The 16,967-nt window shown below is 39.3% G+C and overlaps 1 protein-coding gene across 1 annotated transcript in view; it reads right to left on the minus strand.

Annotated features, from left to right (window-relative positions):
• GALNTL6 (polypeptide N-acetylgalactosaminyltransferase like 6) overlaps positions 1-16,967 on the minus strand; it is a 477,188-nt gene that overhangs the window by 79,762 nt on the left and 380,459 nt on the right. Inside the window, exons 5-6 of the mRNA XM_086464318.1 lie at positions 7,436-7,621; positions 2,389-2,572 (exon numbers count right to left, since the gene is read on the minus strand). Coding sequence (XP_086320444.1) covers positions 2,389-2,572; positions 7,436-7,621 — 370 coding nt within the window. The remainder of the gene's footprint in view (positions 1-2,388; positions 2,573-7,435; positions 7,622-16,967) is intronic.

Consider the following 16,967-nt stretch of genomic DNA (forward strand, 5'->3'; position numbering starts at 1 on the left):
CAACCTTTTCTGCTTAACGTACATACTGAGCTGGCATTTTAAGTCAGGGGAAAAAACTCATCAGCGCAGTTTTTGGACCACGTACCCATTATTTGCTGGTGTTTTACTAAAATTGCTGGCAATTTTCCAGTTCATTAAGGATCACCTCAAATCTGATGCTGCTGGCAAGAAACAAAGCTATTAGGATACAAATAGTAAAATATTTAACCTAGATAAAAAAAATCCCTATCGCTTACAAAATAGTTACATAATAATTATGGTGCTGGCTGAAGCCATTTCTAGTTTTAGTGTATATGTACCTGAAGGAAAACTGTTCTGTCTCTCTAATTCTATAGAAGCTGCTTGGTCAATGAAGTTACTGATAACTAAAATGGTTTGTGATGTTTACCATACTTGTTGTAAGCAAGGTATTAAAAGCTTGAGGTGTCAACGGAGAAGGCCTAGGAGAAAAGCAGTACTGACTCTGAATTAGAAAAGAATCCCTCTCCTAAACAAAATTCATACTGATTATTCAAAACACTTCTATACTCTTGCCATTCTAGGTAGCGGGTACTTTTAAGCAAAGATATTGTCCTAGCTCAGCCACCCTTCAATCCTGCTGCCATGTGTGGGGACAGACATGGTGGTTCCATATGCAATGCTGCTTTTCCACCTGCATCGCTCTGAGGGGTATCCTCTAATGGGGAAAACAAAGGAAGACTCTCACTGATTTGCATAAGAACCAGGAAGCCTTTCCACCTTTCTGCGGAGATGACTACTCAGATTGCAACAGATTTATAGGTTGCATTGTCCTATATGTTGTTCCTTGCGAATCCATTTATCTGTGTCTTATGAATGTAGGCAGGGCAAGGTGGGTATCAACTCCTGCCATGTTGATCGTAACAACAGTTCATGCAAAACCACCACTTCTGTTTTGTACTGCACAAAGCCTCATCTGTTCTGGAAAGTTTCCTACAAGTGCCTCCTCTTCAGGCCTCTCTTGTCTTGGAGAGATGTATACTACAAACTGCAAATGTGCAATACGGCTGATAAGCAACCCCACAGCTACACTGGCAATATAGAAGTTTTACTTATACACAGACTTTGAACGCTGAACCAAGTTATACAATGTGCTAGGTGACTTTCAGCAAGTGGCAAGAAATTACAACTACTCAGAGGACCAGGAAGACTTGTGGAAGAGCAATGGAGGCTCTAGCAACTCTGAAGTGTTATGTGATTGCACTAGCTGCATCTATGTTGTGGAGTGGTCACATTGGCAGATGATAGAAAGTACTTCATCAGCACTTACACCAATACAAGATGAAGACTGATGGGCCTAGATGGAGATAAGTAAAAAGGAACAAGCAGAGTAATGAAAATAAGCCCACTGAATGCTGCAATTACCTACTTCTCCCTATATCTACTTCTTCTTATACCTGGATATAAGGGTCAATTTCTGCAGGAATCAGATCCATTACTTCAAAATAGTGCAGAGTCTGGGCCAGAGACACAGGTTTTCTGTTGCTATTGTTTCCAGGTTTTGTTCTGGCAAGGGGAAAATGATGACTTTTTAAACTGCCAAAACCTGCAGCGTGGAGTTTCAGCCAGGACTACTGACAGCATCAGAGCCAGTCCTGCTGCCAGCCCTGCTGGCATGCATGCTGCATGAGAGACTTTGCCACACTGAACCATGCCTGTCTGTCTGACCTCTCTCTGCTGATGTGGATTAATCCTAGCTGATCCTTACGTGAGAATAATTAAAAGAAAAGAAAATAGGATCTACTTTTGTGAAACATGGAAGATCACTCCTGTGAATGAGCTGATCTATATAATACTGTGATTGGAGGCTGGCTTATAAAAAATTATTTACAAATCAGCTTGACACTGTTCAGGTTTTACAGCCCTGTGTTTAAGCTACAGCAGTGCTTATACAGTAGCAATATCACCAGTCATAAGAAACAAAGCATCTGCTGGCAGAATGTGGACTCAGCTATTAATGCATGTATTGCATCAATCTCCAGCAAAGAAATTATTAAACTAAAGTCTGTTCAGGAAGTGCTCTGTGGAATAAACAGAATAACTGTAGTCACATTCACTCCTTGTTCAATGCCAATACTTTCTCTTAACTACAAGTATGTGCCTGTTTCTTTTATGTACAACCACTGGGCCAGAAAAGATGGTGAAGGTTCGTGTTTCCAGGCACAGCTTGTGAATTCTGCAACTCGTTGCCCTGATGTTCTTCCTAGTTTTCAGGTTTTCTAAACCTGTATAGAAGCTGTTTGCTTCTACTACCTTTCATTAGTATGAAGTGGCCTACATGGACATTTCTGGGCTTGGATTCTTCTGCTACAGTTACCTCCTTTGCTTGTTCTGCTTCATGTTCCCACTCTCCCCTTTATCTCTACTTACTCAAAGGGGTCGCTGGGATCAGCTCTCTGGAGCTCTGGAGGAATCGGTATCCTTTTGTAGTACATTTCCCAGTCAAAAGCTCCTCGCATGGCATCCCCCGCCTGTGCCTCGTAGCCAAAGTGATTGTGGTCAATGACATCGATCATAGGACACACGATGGTTTTGTGGTTTAGTGCAATCTGGTCTGAAAAATGAAAGTAGAAAATAGGAAACGGCATGTCTAGTCAAGCCATCTATCACATTACTGCAAAGTGAATCTCATAGGTTTTCTGATGTTTGAAGATTGCTTGCTTTGATCCCTAAGGCCCCCAAAATAATTTCATTTTTCAAATCTGTATCAAATGCAGACTGGACTTAATGCAGTTGGGCAATGATTAGAAGCATTTACAGTTCTTTAAAGGGAGGTATATCCCTGTGCGACCCACAGGAGTCCAGTCATCTATATCTCTGTCACTTTGCTACTCTGAGCTGTCCCCAATATGTCAGCTATGGAACAAGCCAGCACACAAAACGTAAAAATACGCCTTCAGCTGTGGGGAGCGCGTATGGCAAGCTCCTGTAAGAGAGATTTGTGTTCCTAAATGTGAATTTCAGCCCTTGCAACCATTCAGCTGCTGTTCCTGGGGCTCTAGCGTGCATCAGCTTTGAGATCTAATGCTACAAATTAAAGGCAAACTCCAACACAAAGAACAACAAAGGTCTTGTGTCTTTTTTTTTTTTTTTGTACCGATCTGTGAGATATAAAGGCGGCCTCACAGTATTATTCTTACTCACCCGTTTTCTAAAGAAAGGAGTTTCTTTTTGCCTTTTTTTTTTTCCTTTTAAATTAGAACTGTGAGGCTAAATCAAATTCCCATCTCTAGTATGCAGGCAGGGTGGGCCTGAGTCTGCTTTGGTGAGTCCTATTGCTTAAACCCACAGAGCTCCTCAGAAAAGAAAGAAAAATTAAGAAGATATTCTACCTGCAAGGACCAGGCAGAAGAATAATGGTTTGAAACGAGGAAGTACAGGGAAAATTTGTAGCTGTGTTGGCATGAAAGGACAGTCGAAAAACTATCTATGAACCCTTTTAAAAGCCAAACTCTCAAAATTCCAATTTTTCTCTGAATGGTAGCTTAGATTCTTTACAAAATGTAACACATTGTAGGGCCTATGTGGAAAACTTGGGTTTTGTTTTTAAGGATTAGATTTCACTGGTGCTTGATAATGCCCTAAAAAAAAAAATCAGAGGACTGAGTGTGGAATGAACACTTAGATAGGAATGCAGGTAATACTGGTGTAATAATTGATAACACAGGTTCTGCTTCCTTGCTTCTGAAGGACTGAAATTAAGAAAAAAGATTATTTTAGCAAAAGATCTATAGTTTTCATATTTATTCTTAGTTGTTTAGAGACTGTACAAATCAGGAAACAATGCTGACTGCTAGTGAGAAATTACTGTTCCTGGAAGTTCAGCAGGTTTTTACATGCTTATCCTTTAACAGTAAAATAATTTTAAAGCACAGGCTCTCACAAAATTCTAGGAAACTCATCTCAGACATAATGGCTGCATTACTGTTGCTATTGCCAAATATAATTACATTCACTGGTATACTATGTAGTGTTATCTGTAATCATTATGTAAAGTCATTTTTACATAATCCCTTTCCTGTGATGGTCCTGCTAATAGTTACAGGGTTTATAATAATCTGTCTCTGATCCCTCCCTTCTAAATTGATCGGAGGAGAGAATCTAAATGGGATTGAATTGGCTGGAGCAGGTCAAAGGTAGACTCATAATACATTAGCATCCTTCTCTTGATCTTTAAAAGCTGCTGCCTTTAAATAGACTGAAGGATTGGAAATCTCCAAGTCGCATGCAGAGATAGCCAGGGAGAATGAGTCTGAGCATTGCTCAAATAATAATCTCAGTCTTCATTTCTACAACTCTGCAAGAATTTTGCAAGCACGATGCTGCTTACCTACCTGTTCTTGCTTGTTTCTGCAGAACATACTTCTCAGCCCCAAAAATGTTTTAGAGATGATGAGGAACCACAGGAAGATCTTGACTTTTGCAGAAACCAGGGTGTTTGTAGTTGTGTACACCAAAAGGCAGAGTAATCAAACTTGCAGCCTCAATGTTTCTTTCAGTATGCCTAAAATAATGAATTTTGCATACATACTTCTTGGGCTTAAACATAGCCCCCATATGAATTTAGGAAACATAAAAACATGTAGGGCTAGCTTGCATTTCACAAGACTGCTACTATCATAACTTCACAGATATGAACATGCTGCTGCCTTTGCCATCCACTGCTCTTTATCCCACCTTCTGCTAACACAAGACACTGAAAACCACAGCTGAAATGCTTTAGTTTCCTTTTCCATTGCCTTTACTCATCATGCTCTCACAAATTCCTACTGGTCTGAAAATTTCCATGCATTATTTCAATGCATATATGCTACAGATAAACATCATCGTACATGTAAAAATCACACTGCACTAGACTCTCAACTACAGCAGCTGGAGCCCAAGTCACATCTTCCCTTCTGCTGACTTTATACTACTGAGGAGTGATAACAAACAGCTGTGTTTGCCAACACTTTTACAAGACTACAGCTTCCTGCTTAGTGAAGATCAGGCAAAACTCTGAGATCTCGGTGGCTTATCTCAGTTTAGAAACCCATTTAAGCTAAAGAAATAAGCTAAATAAAGCTTAAAGAAAATAAAGAAATGCCATTTTGCACCTGTTTCTAAGAAAACAAAAGAAACGACTGTAACTGAAAATAACAGTGGCTCACCTCTACAAAGGTATTTAGATACCTAACAAGTACTGAAATAACTCAGTGTTTCTTTGGTCTAAAAAGTGACCGTCAATTCTGAAAATGTAAGTTAGATACCTAAATAACTTTGAGAACAGTTTTCATGGGATTTCTCTTGGTTTCCTCACCACCTCCCTGTCCTCTAACATTCAAGGCGTCATTTTGAACAAAACCTGGTTTGGAACAGTGGAAACAGCTGCCCTCTCAGTGAAGACCGGCATTTTTCACGCCAGAGCAGGGCTGAACTGCGCTCCTGTCGAGGACTTATCACTACGTGTAGCAGACACAATCGGAGCTAAAATAGGGCAGCTTCAAAGCAATAGACACCTAATATATCCTCTGTTGTGGTTTTCTTGAATGACATTCAGTCACATTCAGTGTTGAGTGAATCACAAGATAGATCTTTAGATAAATACTTGCAAAAATACATGAACTTTACTATTATTAGCATCCAGGTGTCATCTGATTTCAGTATAGTAAATATTTCCCATGTAATGGTTAGGAGAAAGTTCTCTCATCCCTTTAGGAAAACAGGGCACAGGTCATCCTTAAACTTACTAGCTGTGTGTTCATTCTGTATTTGTCCTTCTTCATTTAACGCTCTACTTTTCCTTTCAAAATAAAGCTTATTGATTCTGGGCTCCAATATTACTCAAGATCAATTTCTAGATCCTCTGGCTGGTTAGCTATGTGCATTTCTCCTATATGTGGAATGAGAAGGATGTCATTCCACTTGAGAATTAAGGAGAACTGGGACTTAGTCCCTGATGAAGCTTCTCTCACCTTTCCAATTTGGCTTGAGAACAAGGGTTGTGATCATCAGTTCAATACCCAACTGCAACCTAACTGCAATTATGAATCTTTTGTAACCATTCTATTTATTTTTCAGCTTTTATAGGATGAAACACAGCTAGATGTACCTTCATTTCAGACAAGAAAGAAAGAAAAGGAACTGTTTTTCATACTTGCAATATTCCCATGTCTAAGTTCGCAAAATAGAAGAGTTACGTCTCATCTGCAGTAACTTAAAAATATTTCAGAGGACAAGAGTGAAAATCTTGAGACTTTTTTTTCATTATTCATAACGTATTATGCACAGTGGGGCAAAATCAGAAAGCAGTGGAGAAATGGCTGCATATGTAGAGTACTCCAGAGTGTTTAACAGCTACTTGTTGCGGCTGCTTGTGGAAAGCTTGTTGAAACATGTATTTCCCTCTGCTCCTTTATGCCATTTGGGCTTTGCATGAAGACACGGAAGTTATTTTTAAAAATGCTGATGTTGTGATTAAGGGCAAAGTAGTAACAAGGGGAGAGATTATGCGTAATTTGATATGGAAACTAGAAAGGATATAAATTTGGAATTGTGTACATTGTCTTGTTACTGATCTGAAGAAAAAACAGCTACTAGTATTTTTTTTTTTTTTTTGGTCTCAAGAGCTAGTTCATTAGCAGAATAGCATCTCTTCTTGGCTGTAAATGCTTTATCAGCTTATTGTGTGGCCAAACAGCCCTAGCAACAGAATTCAAGAAACAATAACCATTAATTGGTGAAACCCTATCCTGCCACATACTTACAACATACTCTTTTAATTAATACAAATTTGTTTAATAGTAAACTCAGAAATTTTCTTTGGTTTTGCTAGCAAAAAAGCACTCTGCGAAGCACATACACTTTGCATGTAGTCAGGTGTGTAGAAAAGGGGATATTGTTTCCTGAAGTGAAATCCCCGACTACAACTATTGATTCTTTCCATTCCTTTGACTAATGGAGCAGCTGGAATCCAGTAAAGTAGTCAATAGCAAATCATTCTTTCTGAGCTTCCTATTGTGAATGCAGTTGGTATTGGATTTAACTCTGAGGTGTTGGATACATTTACAGCAAAAACCGTTTTAATGGAATGTGGAGGACTAGGAAGGAGTACAATACTTGCATAACCAAAGTTTTCAGGTGTATAGTAAGGGCATAGCATAATACTAGATTTAGCAGTGTATTTAGCAGTAGTTAAAACAAATTATAACTCTAATAGGCCAAAGTGATACTTCAAAATCTTTAGTCACAAGAACCATAAAATGAAGCTGCTCGCATTTCTCCAAGTTCTCTCTCATACTGACTCTTCAGACACTGCAGCAGAGCTCCAAACACTTCTATACAGTGTATGTCCTGCTTGTTGTGGGACATGGCTTTGATTGCTTAATCTATGCTGTACGCTCTAATTTTAATGGCTGATGAATGCTCATACACTTACTAAGCAAGGGAGGCAGCCAATTCACGTTGACTTCGCAATGGGAATCCAGAAATGTCAAGACTTCTCCTCTAGCCAGCGAGGCTCCTAGCAGTCTGGTCCGAATGAGCCCTTCTCGTTTCTTGGTACGTACAATCCTCACTTTGGCAAAACGGACCATGTATTCCTCCAGCTTCTCTTTTAAATGTTCTAGAAAGAAGGGCAAAAAAAGTGTCAGTGATGCCAGGCCTGGAGGAGCCAACAGAAGGACAGGTTGGCATACAACCTGCAAGCAGTGTATCTAATTCCATCTCTTTTCACTTCAAGTCCTCCAAAATTTGCCACAAATCCTCCCTGTGACGGTTCAGAAAGTGCAAATGTTCTCTGTTTTATCACACAGAGGAAGACACTGACACTCCAGACCTTTTACTGCAGTTGCTACTGGCAACCTGCCATGCACGATACAATCATGGCCAAAACAACTGCAGGATATTCATCCATCCTCTGGTTCCTGCAGCCCAAGGCCAGATAAACATTCTGGCATGTCATTTTATAAACAGTGTCCTTTCCAAGTAGGTTTCCTATATCAACTAATTATGAAGAACTATGCATGGAAATAAATTTTTAAAAAGTAAGCATTAACTAGCATGATTAGATTGTTTTTGTAATGGTAAGGGAAACAGACATGAGGGAAGATCTTAATAGTTGGATACCAGCATGAAGCACATGGACAGCTGACTTCCTAATAACATTAAGCTGCAAATGCAGAGTAGCTGATAGGTTCTCTTATCTGCATAATCTGGCCATGTTTGTAGCACAAAACAGCATCTTTGGGAACACTTTTTCTTCTGACTAGAAACACACTCTAAGAATCATAAAAAACCCCCTAACAACAAGAAACACCCTATGGTTTGCCTCTTCCTAAATACATCTACAACAGAAATCCTGATCTTTTGCCTTTGATATAACAACTCAGCTTCTCAGACTCATTACTTTGGAAAAAACCTGTTAATTACTTTTGGCAAGGAAAGAGGGAGAGAAAAGCTTAGTCTCCAATAATTGAAACTGGTGATAAGCCACGCTTAGTGATGCTAGGAGTTGCAAGCTAAGTCTCACTGAAATGGGTTTGCCAGGTTATGATTGCTTCTTATAGCAGCTACTAATGCTTCAGGCTTTAGTATGGTCAGTAAAGGCCTCGATCCAGACCTTACATCACCATGCATTGCAAAGACTTTGCTATGGACTACTGGAAAGGACTACCATTTAGTAGTCCCCTGGAGCATATAAGGCTGACACATAGATTAAAGGCAACAAGCAAGCAAGTCACAGTGCAGAGAATAAAGGAACTTGTGTTAAAATAAAATCAAGCACTGCTGAAATAGAGCTCCCTACACATGCTCTTTCTTGTCTCTGCTCCTTTTCTTCCCAGTTGACCAACACACAAGATGTCCCAAATCTATCTGCAGATTAGGAAGGAGTAGAAACACTGGTGTGTAGTTATGTGTACTTAGTGGGTGAGTACTGCATGGGATGCTTCTCTGTACTGATGAATCCTGATGTTACACTGACACAGAAGAGGGAGCAGCCTGAGACCTCGGAACATCAGCCTGAAGGATTACAGAACAGGTTGGGGGGTTTGGGAGGAGAAATTCAACACTTCGGAGACCTGAGGAGAGCGCTTTTTGTTCATAGTACTACCTGGGAGAAGTATTAGATCAAGTGAGGAATGACAAGTCTAAGACAAAAAAAAATAAAGAATGACATTCAGATAAACATCAAACGTTTTCATCTTCTACTCTGTGTTTGACTGTAGAATACACATTCAACTTCTGAAATAAGAGGAAAAGAGGTATCCCTTTTTTCATCCCATTTTGCTACTTACGTACTCAATAAAAACCCAACGCAATCCCCCAACAGTCACAATGACAACAGATGTACTGTGTCTTTGAATGGTTGTTGTTGTATGACCAACCATATTGACGGGACAAGGGCAGTGTGCCACTCTGACTCATTTTAGATACCAGCTACAATTCAGTATCATGACTGAACTGAGGTTAAATCAAGTCTTGAACCATTTTTTGCTCACGTGCAAAACTGTCTAAAGTGTATATTTATCGAACTGTTTTCCTGTTCTTATGAGCTCCATTGAGGCTATTCTCATAGCACAGGAACATAGAAGAAGGGAAATAGACCTTAAAAACAAAGATACAAAGACCTTGCAGGTAATACAAGAAAGTCTGTTAGGGCTGTCAATCTGGATTTTTTTCTATGCTGTAAATTGTATCATCTTATAGCCATGAAAAATGAAACAGTTTCAAAGCGACAGGATATTACATATTTCCAAAGTAAATCAAACCTAACCTGTTAGGTACCATAGCTTTTGTTAGTCCTTAGACACTGGAAATTTCCTGTAGTTCTCTAAGGTCATCTAACCTTTTTCCTCTGACCTCTTCCACCCACAGGCCCTAAGTTTCTTTGCAATGAATAATGCATAGCAACCCTGCACCAAGAGCAAGCCATATTGCTGCACACTGTACAGACAATTAGTAAAAAGATTCAGGTTACTCAGCCTGAACACAGATATCCAACTATGGGGAGCAAGCATTAACATCCTGACTACAGTGCAAATCCTCCATCTTCACCCGCCTGCCCTCAGAGATGGGTTCACCAAGACTTGCTGATCAGAGGATCCTACTACATAGCTCTCAATTTGGCCATGTGTCAGATACGATTGCTTCACTGTTCCCTGTGAGCTGCTTCTAGGAGTTTTCCTCTCTGTATGTGAGGGCACCTACCAAGGAAGTACCTAAACTCTCTGATGGAGAGAGGCAGGAGCCTTACTTTGACAACCTAAGTTATTTGTGGAGTTGTAAGCTCTCTGTTGCCTGTATGGAAATGTAAAGCACACCTGAATTGGACCTTCGGTAGTTAGGTGTCACAAGGGCTAAGGTAAGGCCCTTGCAATAGACAGTTTGAATATGGCCACCAGTGATGCTTAAATGAACTAATACAAACACACTCTTTTCATGCATTCTGATTGTTTTCACTTGTCTTGGGCCAAATAAACTCAATGAAATTCAGTCTCATACAAAGGCCTTAATTTAATTCCTTTCACATCTTGCAATGAGTGAATTCTAAAAGCTGAGTGCCTATCTCTTCAGGAATACACTTCAGGGACAGATGATGTAAACTATCATATTATGATACATTCTTTTCTGTGCTTCTATCAAATGCTAAATAACAAAAGAGCTGAATAATATAATTTGATTGTCATCAGTTGTATTGGAGATTGAACTCCATGAAATCAATGGTAGTTTGTATTGTTCTTTCATTGCTTCAGGCTCCTTGTAAACTCAGGAAAAGAGGTGCCTCAAATTTTAAATATTTTAATTTTTTTTTTGGCCAGAATAATATCTGAAATTCTGTGAAACAAACAAGAGCTCTCTATACTGCCTTCCTCTCTCTCCCTCAAGATAGCTCTTCACACATTTCAGACAGCGTGTCATCTGATTTGCGAAGAACTGCATTAAAACATTCAGCACATCTTTTAATGCCAGAATTACATAGCCCAAAATTGTTTTCATCTACTCAATTAGTCCCATGATTGAATAATTTTATTATTTTCTCCTTGTCGCTCAAAGAACAACTCACAAAAAAGAAGTATACAAACAAAATTTTCATGTCTTGTTCACACAGAACTCTAAATGCATCCTCATTTAGACATATTTGGAAGTAATCAGGAAGAAAACAGAAGTAGTAAGTGTTAATTAGTTAGACAAGTGACATAAAAAGATCATGTCTACACACAAATCAAAGTATATGGATTACTAGAGCTACATAGGTACCTCGATTTGTTAAAACAGCTACATGCTAGTAATATCCTAACAGTAAGTCATGACATAGACTGATGCCAGTAACAATACCTACCATATCTTTAGTTCTGAGATTTGGCCAAGATGACAGTTTGGGAATTTATTTAAGAAAAATTCTCAATAACTACAAAAACATCATGAAGTATTTAAGTTCAATGACCAAATCCAATATGATTGTAAAAATGAAAATATCTTAAAGCGGAAGGAAAAAAACCCCTTTTTGATCCATAAGTAATGATTTTTTTCAACTTAAATCAATATGGAAGCGCTTTCATATTGTATTTTCCCCAGCAATGTCTTGTAGCATTATCTGCTTCAAATCTTACCAATCTCTAAAAGCATACACAAACACAGAGTAACAGCCAGAGACATTAGAACAGTAGTGGTTTTAAAGAAAATTGTAGTATTTTCTACTATTTATATAAGTAGTAAAAACACATCTTCCATGTTGAACCACTCATTAAAGCCACTCCTGCATTAATCAATACACTGGTATTATCATAGGTGAGACTCTTTAAAGCAAAAAAGCAGTTCTGCAGGACCTGCAGTCAGCAGCTGACTTTAAAGGCTAGCTACTTAATAAAAGAGCCCATGTTTGAGCCAGGGGTTGTGAAGACACAGATGCTCTGACAAAGATAATACCTGGGAATCTCACGGCTCAAGTGTTGCTTAAAACAGACTAGACAAGACTTCAGCATTCTCCATATAGGAATAATTATGATTAACAAATTAAACAATCTAAGTACTTGTGATTACTAACAGATTTTGATTTTTCTTTAACCTTGTCTTTTCCCAAAAATATCAAAATAAACTGCCCTTTTTCACAGAACTCTATACATTTCCTTCACAGAAAACAAATGATATTTTATTTTCTATAGTACAACTGCATTTTCTCACAGTTCCCAATTATTGTGTTGCTCATATTATCTCCAGAAGAAGCATCTTACACACAAAACCTATATATTACACATACACATTTAGAAGCAGGTAAACTCACGTGCTCAAGTAAACATGCATCAATCAATATCAGAGCAAAACTAATTCTGAAGAAAATCTCTGAAAGAAATTATAACGTGGTGCGTAAAACAGAAGGCAACCTGCAATAAAAAGGCCTTTAAATGTCCAAGGGACAAAGCATTCTCCCCATTTATTAGCAAAGGAAACAGTTCAAGCAAACTTGCCATGGCAATAAAACAGGGAGGTAGGATGCTTTCATTTATATGCTGTAATACTACACAAATTTCACTTTCACAGGCGTGAGAGAGAACCCAGTATTTAAATTCTACAGTGATCTATAAATGGTGCACTCTGGATATAAAGAAGCCAAAGCCCCTGTTACTAGATATGGGGAGTAAATGTCTAATTTGTAATTTAAAAGAAAACACATCACTCTTTTCTTCACAGTGTTGATCAAATGAATCCATGAATCATAGGTTTGCCACGTGCCAGGCACCTGTCAGGGCAAGAGCTGGCACAAGAGGTGACAAATAAAGAAGAATGCATGGGCAGGAGGTTTACAGGCTGTCATGCTATGACAAGTGATGATAAAAGGAAGCATTATGTCTCTTCCAGTGATAGCCTGTAAACAAATTCTCCATTGTAATTGTTTTGTGTGGCATTCTCTGTCTTTATTTAAAGTCTGGAGAAGTTTTTCTAAAAGAATAGCAAAGACACAATTGCCTGGTCATAGCAATTAAAGATCTACTCAAGCAGAGTACCCAGTTACTTAAACTGGTGCCCAGAAATAAATTGGAAATCAAGGCTGCCTTTTGTCAGGAAAAAAATAATCATAGTAGTGAAAAGCAGAATTGCAATTCTTTCCTGTTGGGATGCATACAGGGAATATTTCATTATCACACTGGTACCCTGTGGCAACACATGCTACATGACAAGAAATGTTCCTCCAAGGTTATTGAGAGAGTGTTAAGAGAGAATTAAAAGGTGATGTGAAAGTTAGAGTTGGTCTTCAGGACTTGCTGGACTGCAGCATGGACTGTGAAAGAGGAAGGAAAATACAAAGAAAATAAAGCCTTTTGTTAAGCCCCTCTTCTGGGCAGCCAGGCACGTCCATCCCAAATCTGGGCCTGTAACACAGCGTACCCTCTGCACCTCTGTAGCACCTCTAATTTCTGTCCCAAAATACTGACAACCTCTGTTACAGTATCATTGACCTGCAATTTATCAAATAATTAAGAACATCAACAGAGCCAGCTAAATGCCCTGATAAACAATTGAAATAAATCTGTTTCTTTTTAACTTTAATTGACTGACAAGTATGTCATTTGAGCTGTTATGCTATTCCCAACACTAGCCATATAAAAATAGTTCCAAGAAAAACTTACAGTAGTAGAAAATGTGTGCTGGCCTCTCCCATTACCTCAGCACAGGCATATGGGAGGAAGCAACATGGCCAAAACAGTAGTAGTCTGTGATCTTATGTCAGTAAAATAACCTGCAAGTGACCACTTCAGTAGGTGAAAATCAAAGCAGTCAAATGGCTGTTTCAACATGCAACAATAATCAGGCCAACTCAGGAAGATTTTTTAAACCTTTTTTTCTCTCCAGCCAGCAGTAGAGAGCTTTATGCCCAATACGCACAGAAAATTCTGCAAGTACATTTATGCAACATCCATGGCTCTCACTGTGAAAAGGACTTCTATCACTTTATGTCCTTTTCTGCAAGGCAGGATTATCTTCTCAGGTAAAATTAGCAAGAATACCCTCCATTCCTTTCCTGAGGCCTTGAGTATACATTTTTCCTGGAACACCTCATCTTAATCTTTTGATGACAGAAATGTTTCTGTCTAGCTCAAGTCTTAAGTTTGACAGAAAACACATGAAAGAAACTTAGTGGCCTATAATTATTTAGTTATTTGTTTTCTGCTGCAATTGACAAAATAGGCATCTCCAGTGCATTGTCACCATTTTTACTTTCACTGCCTGTACATATTCTACCATAAAAGGAAATGAGCCTGGAGAGCGAATACAAGGCAAGCCCATGGATTTGGGTACATTATCTTTCTTTATTCCACTTTCCCTTCAAGTTTCTTATGTGCAGAAGATTGGTTGGAAATGCTGGTTGGACAGAGAAATGTTGCAAAGGCCTGACACTTATTCTAGCCAAGTCAAAGACTCCAAGAAGGGCAACTCCCCATGTTATACCTCTGGGTAAGCTACTCCACTGCTGGTGAATAACTTTTTCCTAAAGTCCAAACAGAATCTTCCAAGGTGCATCTTGGGGCTGTTGTCTCTAATCGTACTGCCAGTACCAGGAGGGATTTGTTTCTGCCACCCGTGCAATTCCCACTCACGCTGCTGCAGGCAGCTATTAGATCACCACTTAGCTGCTGCTCTCCCAGATTAGGGGAGCCCAGGTTCCTCAGCCTCTTCTCAAAGGTCACATACTTGTGGCCCATTGACACTCTTGCCAGTCCTCTGCTAAACTAACTCCAGCTTTCGTCATCCTTCTGGAATCACAGAGTCCAAAAGTGGATGCTGAATTACAGGTATATACAGTATCAACATCATAAAAAGCATAATTTCTATCTGCTTACTTTCATCCTAGCATAGTCCAATCCAGTTTGCTTTCCTGGTGATTGAAGGCTACCATGTTCTCCTATTCACCCGGTATCCACTCAGACCTTTGCAGGTCCTTCATGGCACACCAGCTAGCCAGATTGCATTTTTACTGGTACATGGGGTTATTAATCTAGGTGCAGAATTTTGTATGCCTTGATGAACTTAATGAGATTTATTTTGCCAAATCCTAGAGCATCTCTGGACTGAGACTATACTATTTGATGTGTCAACAACTTTCTCCATTTCAGTATCATCCACAGATTTGCTGAGGGTACAGTCTCATCATAGAATCATAGAAGTCTATTCTATCATCCAGGTTATTGGTGAAGATATTGACTAACAGTGCCCCCAATACTTAGCTAAGACATGCTGCCAAACAGACATCAAGCCATTGATTAATTACCCTTTGAGTCCACTGACTCAACTCATCTAACAGCCTGTTTGTGCAGCACATGCTTCCTTTGTCTACCAGCGAGAACGATACAGGAACTGAAACTTCTTAAAGTCAAGGAAAATTCCATCCATCACCCTTTCCTTGACCACGATCATCATAAAAGGCAATCAGACTGTTTTAAACATGATTTGCAACCTGTAAATAAGTGATAGCCATCCTATGTTATTTTCTTGTCCTTCATGTATTTGCAGATGGCTAGGCACCACCTAACAAAATGTGCTTCATGATCCTTCCACGTAGTGAGCTGAGACTTGTTAGTCTGCAGTTACTGGATCTTCTTTCTGTTTCTCAAAGATGTAAAAGCCCCTTTTTCTACTTGGTTACCCATTCTAGTTGACTGCCATTTCCAGTAGTTGCCCAATATTTTGGTTATCTTCCATCATGCCTTTACTTTTCACCTAGAAGAGTGTGATAGTATTCTCTCTTCAGATACACAGATCCAAAGTCTTTTACTCCTAATTAGTCCTGATTCAGTAATCCTGGAGGAAGGATGGGGAGGTTTTCTGCCAGACAGACTTTAGCATCTCATCCATAGCCATGCCAGACTAAAACAAGTTCCAGAAGCAGACAAGTACTGTGAAAACTGTTGGCTGTAGTAACTCTGACAGACTGAAAAATAAGAGCAAAATTTGTAACTGCTCGGTATAATAGCAATTGGCTAACAGCAACCTCATTTGAGCACTACATAACCCATTCTTTCCAAAAGTTTTGCACCCCTAAGAATAAGATCATTTGAGAAAAGCTATATAGTTACTTCTGGTCTAGAGAGATTTGGAAAGACATTCATGCCAATCACTTGGAAACGTGTTCTCCTGGCTGTGACATTCGGGTTAGCCGGCTTTGGGCCAGCTAAAATGCAGTCTCTTTCTGATACTAATAATGAGTCAAAGTCCTTGGATAATACACTACAAGGCTATGGAGAGTATCCTGAATGTGCAATAGTTCTGTTCGTCACTTGCACATCAATAACTATAAACTTCCAGACAGCACCTTCATTTTGATGTTGAGTTTGAACTACAGCCTATTAAAAGTCGAATGAACCTTCGAACTCAACAGTAAACGCGCATTCCTTTGCCTGAGCCTGAAAAAGTCAGCATTACTGAGAGTAGGAGGCTGAACAGAGCAGCTGAATACATAGCTTAGCCTGATTTCATTCATGATAGGCTTAAGTTAAACTTCTCCAAACAAATCTGTTTTGTAGTGTATGGGCTTTCACACAGTCGTGTCACAGGTTAGGGCTGGGCCTGCCACTAACAAATGACAGATGCTGTCTATTAACCCCTCTCCCTCCCCAGAAAAATAAGGGAGAGAGAGAATAAGGGAGAGAGGCTTACGGATTGGAAAAGAAAACTAAAGCAGCTTTAATGAAACAGTAACAAGAAAAGAAGATAATAAGAAAACGATAAAATATAAACAAATATACAGGAAACCAATGCCAAACTCAACTCCTATGATGATGATACATCACCACTGATGCTGCAGGGCTGGCACTGGGGATGTCCCAGGCTGGACTCTGTGTCAGACAGGAACCGAGTGCAGGAGCTGGATTCCAGAACTGGATTTAGAAACACACGGGCTAGGATCACAGACAGAAGAACAGACGGAGTCCTCAGATGCCAGCTATCAAAGAGAGCTTGACCCTTGTGATCCC

The sequence above is a fragment of the Leptosomus discolor genome, chromosome 4 (assembly GCF_034619465.1).
Source record: "Leptosomus discolor isolate bLepDis1 chromosome 4, bLepDis1.hap2, whole genome shotgun sequence".
NCBI lineage: Eukaryota > Metazoa > Chordata > Aves > Leptosomiformes > Leptosomidae > Leptosomus > Leptosomus discolor.